Source organism: Juglans regia, chromosome 8 (assembly GCF_001411555.2).
Source record: "Juglans regia cultivar Chandler chromosome 8, Walnut 2.0, whole genome shotgun sequence".
Lineage (NCBI taxonomy): Eukaryota > Viridiplantae > Streptophyta > Magnoliopsida > Fagales > Juglandaceae > Juglans > Juglans regia.
Genome location: NC_049908.1, coordinates 13,309,064 through 13,318,400, shown reverse-complemented (window position 1 = coordinate 13,318,400; position 9,337 = coordinate 13,309,064). Strand labels below are relative to the sequence as shown.

The 9,337-nt window shown below is 35.2% G+C and overlaps 1 protein-coding gene and 1 long non-coding RNA gene across 3 annotated transcripts; both read left to right on the top strand.

Annotated features, from left to right (window-relative positions):
* The first annotated feature begins 3,751 nt into the window (after nt 1-3,751).
* LOC108990428 lies at nt 3,752-6,745 on the top strand. Of its 2 annotated transcripts, none has more exons than XR_004802270.1 (5): nt 3,752-4,025; nt 4,724-4,903; nt 5,024-5,149; nt 5,979-6,319; nt 6,416-6,745. It is a non-coding gene; the product is annotated as an uncharacterized LOC108990428 (long non-coding RNA). The 2 variants fall into 2 exon arrangements; XR_004802269.1 differs by having other exon boundaries at nt 5,024-5,167.
* Nucleotides 6,746-7,991: 1,246 nt separating this feature from the next.
* On the top strand, nt 7,992-8,431 carry LOC108990426 (antifungal protein ginkbilobin-like protein). Its single transcript, XM_018964391.2, has one exon. The coding sequence runs from the start codon at nt 8,018-8,020 to the stop codon at nt 8,429-8,431; it is 414 nt and encodes a 137-aa protein (XP_018819936.2). The 5' UTR covers nt 7,992-8,017.
* The last annotated feature ends 906 nt before the right edge of the window (nt 8,432-9,337 follow it).

The following is a 9,337-nucleotide window of genomic DNA, read 5'->3' as shown; positions in this document are numbered from 1 at the left end:
AGGTTACTAAAAAAATAGTTTCGTATAAACTAGCTTCAGTATTATTTCTTATAAGTAATTTTATGCATTTATCTTTGATATCATCATTGAATGTTGTATGCAGATTGAAGGGAAAAATCCTCTTGAAGGAATATCTCTAAATGAACTTCAGAAATTACTTGCACCAAATCAATCAGGTGATTTTTATGTTTTGCAACATAATTGAAAGAAAACATTGCATGCAATTAATATGTCAACTTTAATGCTGATCTTTATTATTTTATATGATATAAATGAGTTTGTACTATGAAGATCTTATTGAATGTATGCACATTATTTTGTAGCTATCATTCATAATGAGAATGGAAAAAATAGGAATGACGATGCAGAGGACCACAATGAAGATGAAGAAGTGGAAGAGGATGATGATGATAATGATGATGATAACGAGGGAGATGACATGGATGATGATGATGGATATGATTGATTTCTGTTAATTTTCAATTGTCGTTCATTGTCTTTTTGCATTTGAATTATTTACTGATTAAACTATGATGGATCCAGCCATTGAAGTGATTTCAGCAGTGGTGCGTTACTTTCTGTTATAAAAAAAAATATATATATTTGCAGGTCCATAAAAATGGAAAGCATTTTGGTGAAATGAAATTAAGGCCCTGATCAGGGAGAGGCCACATGGGCAGTGACACCCTTTGAGTGAAAAAAGATCTGCAAATTAAAGAGTTAAGTCTACTGTCGTGGAAAGAATGCTAGTCGTATGTGTTTCTATTTCTGGGTTGGTACTGTTGGGATTACCAATATATGCCTCAATTAGAGCAAACATTGCAAAACTTCGTACAAATAAAGTAAAACCGGTCAAGACAAATAAATCTTTTAAAAAAGAAACAATCACATTTTTCTTTTTTTCTTATTTTATAATTTTTCCTTACTCATTACAATTTTTCACATGTTTCTATCAAATTTAAAGCTATTCTCTCAAATTTTTCCTGAATATACGATTCTCGCTTTCTCGATTTTCTCTATTCTTTCTTTTTCTTTCAACTCTGTTACTTCTTTCTTTATTTTCCCAGCTCAAGTAAATATATGACCGATACATGCATGTGCTTTCCGGTTCAGGGCATTTTATGCATGTTTAGCATTATTCCAGCTATGTTATGATGCTTTTTAGATAATTTGCAGCATAATTACGGTGAAATTAAACAAAAAAATATCACTGCTTTCCGGTGTCATTGTATAATATTAATAATTCTATATAATTCTTAATCTATGAAAAAAACATTAATAGAACAAAAAATAAATTGAAAAAAAATGTTATTAAATTTATAATATTTTATTATTATTTTGACTAATATATGGATAATTCAATGTGAGAATAAATTTTAAGTAGAATAGCCAAATGCAAAATCATGTCATATTATGCATATTTTACATTTGCATTTGCATAATCTAATGCTAATGCTCTTATAAGCTCTAATTGATATAGCTCACGTTGCTTGAAATTGAAAATTCTTGTGAATATGCTCTAATTAAAGGAAATTGATACTATGTTGCTTGAGTTTGCCACCCCAATTTGAATGCTAATATATATTTGTTTTTAAAAAAAAATCCTAATAGTTAACGAAGTAACTATTAGTAAATTGATGTATTTAAAAAAACATTTTAAATATATTTAATAATGCTTAAAAAAAGGAAAAAAATTAAAAAAGTACAAAAGCACAAGGAACGTCAAGCGATATAGGGCTGTACAGAAACCGACAGCACCGGCCGCCACCGACGCGAACCGACTGGCCGCTTCAGGAACCGGCCGGAACCGGTGGAGAACCGGTCGGCGTGCGGTGGAAATTTCAAGAAACCGATGTTCAGTGGTTCGGTCTCGGTTTGAAGCTGGACCGGACCGCTGAACCGACCGATATAATAAAATCTTTTTTTTTTAATATACCCTTATCAAAACGGCGTCATTCAACTTAAGTTTAAGTGGAACGACGCCGTTTTAGTTAATAAGTACTGCAAATGATACTGGAAACGACGCCGTTTGGCATTAAACCAAACGTCGTCGTTTTATTAAGGACGTAAGAAAAAAATAATAAGTCTGAAACGACGCCGTTCCACTTAAACTTAAGTGAAACGGCGTCGTTTCGTTAAGAGTATTCTTCTTCTCCCCCGATCTTCTTCTTCCCCGAACTCTCCTTTGTAACCCTCTCTCTCTCTCTCTTCTGTAACTCTCTCTCTCTCCTATGCATCTCTCCCTCTCTCATTCTCTCTCATAATTATCTCACTAGAACCGCCAAAGAACCGACGCCGATCGAGAACCGGCAGAGAACTGCCTCGATCGGTGTCCTCCTCGCCATCGACCGGTTACGGTCAGCACCTCATCCATTTTTCCAGCCGTCGGTCGGCGTCGGTTTTGCCCAAAAACCGCGCCGACGATGTCGGTTTTCACCCCTAAAGCGATACATGCTAGGCAGCATAGTAATACTATCCATAATTGGAACATGGTTGTGGAACTACTAATTAATTATAGTATAACCAATTAAGTATCAAGATCTAAGTATTAATTATAATTTCTCTAAGACATAAAGTAGTATATATATATTGGTATAAGTTATTTTTAAGTATGTCCTGAAAGAACATTTAGCAATTACTCTATTATATACGGTACTAGTACATATTCTAGTATTAAGTATATGTAAAATTGATTAATAATTTGTGATACTATAATATATATGACATAATTAGTAACACTTCTGCAAGCTGTATAGTTGAACATAAGTTATATACTTCAATATAAGTATATGCTATATATATATATGATTACTATATACATTAATTCTATAGAGTTAATACCTACTTTAGATTTGAATAACCGATATCGCACTGGTTATACCCCTAAACCGGTACTTCTGATTTTACCCGTTTCGGTCCCGTTCAATTCGATTTTTCTAATTTTAGTATAGTAGTTAGTAGATTATATAGTTAGTATTACTATACCATAGTGATATAGTGATATATAATGGATTATATAGTAATATCGTATTAATATAACTACTAATACTACAGTGTTTATATAGTTATTTATATTTAATGGATTACTAAGAGTATTAGTATATATAAATATATATATAATAATATCATATAGTGATATAGTATTTGATTATATATGTTAGTGATAATATGATAGTGATAATATGTTAGTCTCTAACTTATTTATATATAAAATTATATATGTTAGTAATAATACGCTTGGCCACATATACGTTTGTGGAATATGATGGTTACATATATATATATATTTTATATGAATGTACATGATCAAATGTATAAAAATGTATTTATAAAAAATAATATATATTATAATTTATTATGTTATAAAATTTATTTATCCTTAAGATATATATAGTTTATATTAATCACATACAATAAAATGTTCAACTTTAAGATTAAAAAATTATATAAAACTATATATAATCTAACAAATTATATCAAATTACATCAATTTATAAAATTACAGTTATATAATCTCTTTGTGATTATAGTATTTATTTATTTTTATTTAGCTTTTTCATATTTTACAGATAAGTGTTTGAAATGCCGCATATTTTAATTTTAAACATTGGCGGCAACGCTTATAGACATTTTCGCTTTTCACCTTGGCGCCGAATACTGGCTCCAAAATAAATTTCAATATTCACAAAGAGATGGGCGTGCGACAGATAAGTGTTTGAAATGCATTTTAATTAAATGCATTTCTTTTAAGTGCATTTCAGAGGTGGGCGTGCGACAGTAGTGGAGATGGGCTGTTGGGCAGTTGTATGTTGGATGCTTATGAGAAACAAAGGAAAAGGAGTACGTACCTGCAGTCGCTGGCAATGAGGGCGAGGCCACTCGTACTGAAGCCATCGCAGCAGACGCTAACGAGCTCTTTGAAGGAGGGGAAGGACTCGGCAAGGAGGGCCAGATCGTCGTACGTGATGGACATGCTCTGGGTTTGGAATGCAGGAAATTTTGCTTCGCATTGGCACACTTGGATGGTAAGTTTTCTTTCCTTTTTCTTTTCCTTCTGTGAGAGATTTCGTTCCGAAAACTATATACAAGCTTTGCAATCCCATGATTTACTTTGTCAGATTCAACTACTCAAATTTGCTTGTTTATGCCATCATTAATAAACTCGGTCGACGAGAGAGAAAGACAATGCTTTTATTTCACATGAAAAGGTCTTAGATTATGACCTTTTGGGCTTGGTTCTTGTTCTGGGAACCTCGTTTCTTGGCCTCAGCCTCCACTAATGCACGGACGAACTTTTCCGTGGTGTTGGAATCGATGGGTTTTGGAGGGTCCACAGAGAAATTCATGCACCAGTAGAGAATGGTGGACCTGAGGGCGATCTTCGATGGCTTTTCGCTTTTATATTGTTTCCATACTCTTATGCGATTTTCGAAGGTCCTCTTGGGTCTCGGCTTTTGATGATACTTGCAAAGGCTTTGTGGGGTGGGTAACAGCGAGCTAGTGATGATCTGGATTATTAGATTATGAGCAATCATACACAATATTTATTCGATACAAGAGTAAAGGAACTCCTCTGTTTTTGTATAAATAAAAAGTTCTCACTTGCATGGAACCTTAATCTGATTGATCATCATATCTTTGGTCAAGGTTTAAACTTTTACAGGTTTTACAATTTTACCTTGCAACTCAGCAAAGTCTCTCCTCTAACTTAGCAAACCCCCAGGACCCCTGCCTCCAACTTCACTTTCTCCCAGGCGCTCCCAGTATCACCAACTGTGCCACTTGTGAAACCCAAATTGGTTGCCTATTCACTGCCACAAATAAGAAGTTGAAGCCAAGATTGTTTTCGGGGATTAGGAGTTCTCAAGTTGCTGATGGCATGCAGTAACAGTGAAATGTTGAGGTGCTTCTCTGAATTTTCTAGTAATTTTTTTTTCCTTTGCAAGGAAGAGAACGAATTTTCCAGTCACTACATAGTGAGATTAGTGGTTGCTAATTTTAGTTTTGTATACTTTAACTGAAGGTTCTTGCAACTGTGGCTGAAACTGACCAACCGAAATGGTGTGAGGTTGCCATGTTGGAAAACTCAATCTCTCTGTTAAAGTTGTTCGATGCGTCCTTAACTGTGTTAAGACACACTTTGCTATGGGTACGGGTCTTGCTACGGGTATTGCTCTGATTGCTCTGCTGTATTATTTTGGATTTTTGTGATTTGGTTGTGGTCTTGCTACGGGTCCCTGTGTTGCCGTCCTGTGTTGCAGTATATTGTTGTGTCATGAGAATGCACTAAAAGTGTGTTTGCAATAGCAAGCCATCTGTCAATCTAAATTATTTGATACCAATCATTTGATGATCATTCAAGCAGACATACGGTAACATTTGGAATGACGGACTATGGTACAAATGGAAGACAAAATAAGAGGATGTGTTTAAGATGGTATGGCCAATGGCCATATGTAACAGAGGTCTGTGAATGCAATGTAGCAAGAGTGGTTATATGATGTGCAAGGAGCAAAAACTGCATAAACAAATACAAGATGGGAGGGGGGGTGGGTAGAAATTATAGGCAAAGACATGATTATTAAGAGAGAAAACCAAGAGCATGGCCCTAGCCTGTAGGCAAGGCTGAATGGCCTTAAAGGATCCACACAGCTGACCCCAATTTGTTGGGAATTTGTAAACAAAAATGACTTGAATTGAGAAAACAATTATTTGTTGGATTATTCATCAGTGTCGATTTGTAATAGCAGAACTTTCTTGACCTCCTATTAAACAACCACTTTTATATATACCATAATTATATAAGGGAATGATAGTAACTGTTACTATCCACAATTAAGTTTTAGAGAAGTACACTAAAAGCCTACTTAGAACACCACAGTACATCAACCACTTCAAATATCATAGAGTACATGATTACAACACTTTCTGTTTCTGATTCACTAATGGTTCTAATGAAATTAACGATCACGTTTCAGGCATTTAGGAGGGGGCACAGATCAATGAATATATGTATGCATAGATAGAGAAAGGGAGATATGAGCTGTTTACTACCTACAGCAGAAAGGCGACGGATATTCATGCAAATACAAACTGCAACTCCGGCCAGCTCTGACATGATCTCCAAACTGCAGCTACAGGTTGAAGCCTTCATAGCAAGAGAAGAACCCAAAATAGATAACTCAATGCCCGGCCTTAGAGCCATATGGTTCAAGCCCCATGCAACAGATGCACCCTTGTCTGCCATTTTAGGTCCTCCTTCACCAGTCTCTTGCCCAAGCTATCAACGTGCACTTTGGTGGAAGACATGACCTAAAGAGTGAGTAATTAATATAGTTGAATCCATTTAGCATAAACTATATATGGAGTATTTTGGTCATTTTACCTATCAACGAACGCGTACTTTCTCTTGCAGGAATGCTACTAGGGTGCAAAGGATATAGTATCAAAGTTCTGGCATCAGGCCCGAAGAGGTTGAGAAATAAGGTTGCGGCCATTTGTTCGTCAAGTTCTGCAGATAATCTGCACTTCGAATCCATTAGCTTTACTTGGTGAAATCCTCCAAAGTCAGGCTCTGCTACAAATTAGAATATTATGTCTATATATATATATGTTATATGCTGTAATTTCTTGGGTTTTTTAATACTTGTATAATACTTGTGGTAGAAGTTGCAATTTCGTGTTTTTGTTCGATACAATAATCAGAGGTGCATGTAGTCTATGTTGAAATACTCTTCATTTGAAATGAAACGGATCAAATGGAGAGGATCAGCTTTGTCAATCTGTTGGCCCTTTTTTTTATTTGTTAAAATATTAATTAAGAATATATCTATTGGATCCATCATCTCTCGACGTTTGTAGACATTGATAAAATAAATTATTTTGGTTGGTGGGTGTCTATTTTAGTATTGACAAAATAACTTCTCAATTATTGGCATTTATAAATGTCGATAAAAATTTTCAAAATGATAATATCAAAATAATTTATTGGCGCTTATAGACGTCAATAAAAAAAAAGAATACTTATTGACATTTGTAAACGTCGATAACACTATTTACAAAACGCAAGCGTCAAAATAATTTACCAACGTTTGTAGACGTCAATAAAATAAAAAATTATTAACGACGTTTGTAAGTGTCAGCAACACAGTTTACAAAACGTCGGGTGCAACAACTATTAACGGCACTTGTAAATGCCGGTGAAAAAATTTGTTGGGCAGAACTGGTCGATTGCCGGCATTCGAAAACGTCAACAACATAATATGCAAAACGCCGGTAACCAAAAATAGGATGGCGGCATTTACGTAAATGCCGGTAAATAAATTTCCCGACCCTTAAGTGCTGGTGCTTGGGTTGCGCCAATAAATAAACGTCGGTAATGTTTTTACCGGCGTTTATTGTCCAATTGCCGGCATTTATGGGACGCCGGCAACCTGCCCTTTTTTTGTAGTGTATATGTTATAAAATTTTCCTTATTCTTTGTTCTTACGGTGGATGTTTTGGTACTCGAAAGTCTCTTTTCTTTTAATTCACATATGAGCTATATATCTTTATATAAATTTGGATTTTTCTTAGTTTTTGTGAAATATATATGTTGTAAAAAATAGTTTTGGTAGAGATATTAATGTAATTTAACTGCAATTTACATTGTTCTTGTTGTTTGAAATTGATTTATTAGAAACTTTGGATAACAAGATTTTTGTAACCTAGAAATATATGCTTTTATAAAGGTCCTTGCCTCCTTGAGATATGTGTTTGAGACTGGGTTCTTTATTTTATTTTTTGAAGTGAGATTGAAATTTATGTCTAGAAAAATGGTTAGATATTACTTATTGAAAGAACCAAAATATCCGAAAGAAAACAAATCAACAAAGACAAAATATATATTACTATATATCATAAAGGAGAGTGATGGGAAAACCAAGGTGGAGACGGCCACATAAAAAAGTCAAAATCAGAATTTGATCATTTCAACTGGGAAGAAGAAAGAAACCAAGAAAGGAATAGACACAGAAAGATGGGTTTTCCTCAAAAAACTATGTTGATCTTAATCACAATCTTCTGGTTGTTCATTATTGCAGGAAGCATTCCGAACACTGCAGTCATAACCGCACTCTGCAACACGGGGATGTATTCTCAAGGCGATCCCTTTGGCATCAGCCTCGACTACGTTGTTGCAGAATTAGAGAGGGCTACGCCAACGAGCAAGAACTACGATTTCTTCAACGTTTCACCTTTTCCTAATGCTTTTGCCTACGGACATGCTACTTGTAACCTGAATCTCACCAGCTCAGACTGCGCGACCTGCCTTGGTGCAGCAAAGACGACAATGTTCGGCACTTGTCAGAGCCGGATAGGGGCTCGTGCGGTGCTCCAAGACTGCACAATCAGGTATGAGCAATACCCATTTACCGATCAGGACGAGGGGTAACCAGAAGAACATTGGAAGACTTTGTGTGTTGTGTTTTCCACCACAGGTTGCGTGCCATGTTATCCATTTCTTATCAATCTTTTGGCCAATGGGTTCTGTTGCATCTATCTTTTCACTATGTTTTTTTCGTTTAAATTCTATCCTGGACTTACCCTTTCATGCATGAACGTCTCAGTGCACTGAGTCAAACCAGTTGTCTATTGAACTGTGATGTAGTTGATTGGATTGTTGATGGGCTTTGACAAAAAATAGGAAGCAAGAATGATTAAAAAAATTAGGGGAACTCCTTCTGCATTTCAAGTCTTGAAAGTAATACCAAAACTGAGGCATTTTATAATTCTGACCTGCTCAAGCATCGATTTTCACATTGAAAAGTCATCAACTTTGTTGCAACCGCTAATGATTTTCATCAAGTAATGCTTCATTAGCTTGCCTCCTGTTAAATTAACAATGTGGAAGCGAAACAGTTCATAACTACAAATAATTAAATCAAGTCGGATGCATTTTCATGGGTTTAATTGGCATGGCATTCTATGATAAGATGACCTGAGACTACCTAATAATTACTTGTTTACATTCGGGTAAAAAAACATGAAACGACCTGGATCTCTATTAGGCGCCCCACCAAAATGGGAAAAAGAGTGCACCTGGTGAACCAAAATTAATGAAGAAACATGTATATATTGTCCATCCAAGAAGGTGAAAAGTCATACGCACTATCGTCCTGGTTGATATATGCTTGCTTCCCAAAGGTTTTTGTTGAACAGTTGTACAGAGAAACTTGTATTCTCAAGTCAACTAAGAAAATGGGACCGATTATTAGCAGGAGGAAAATTGAATATTACATCAGAAGAATTAGAAATTTTGAGTCTGGCTAGAGCATTTTCAGCTAAAAAGTGATAAAAT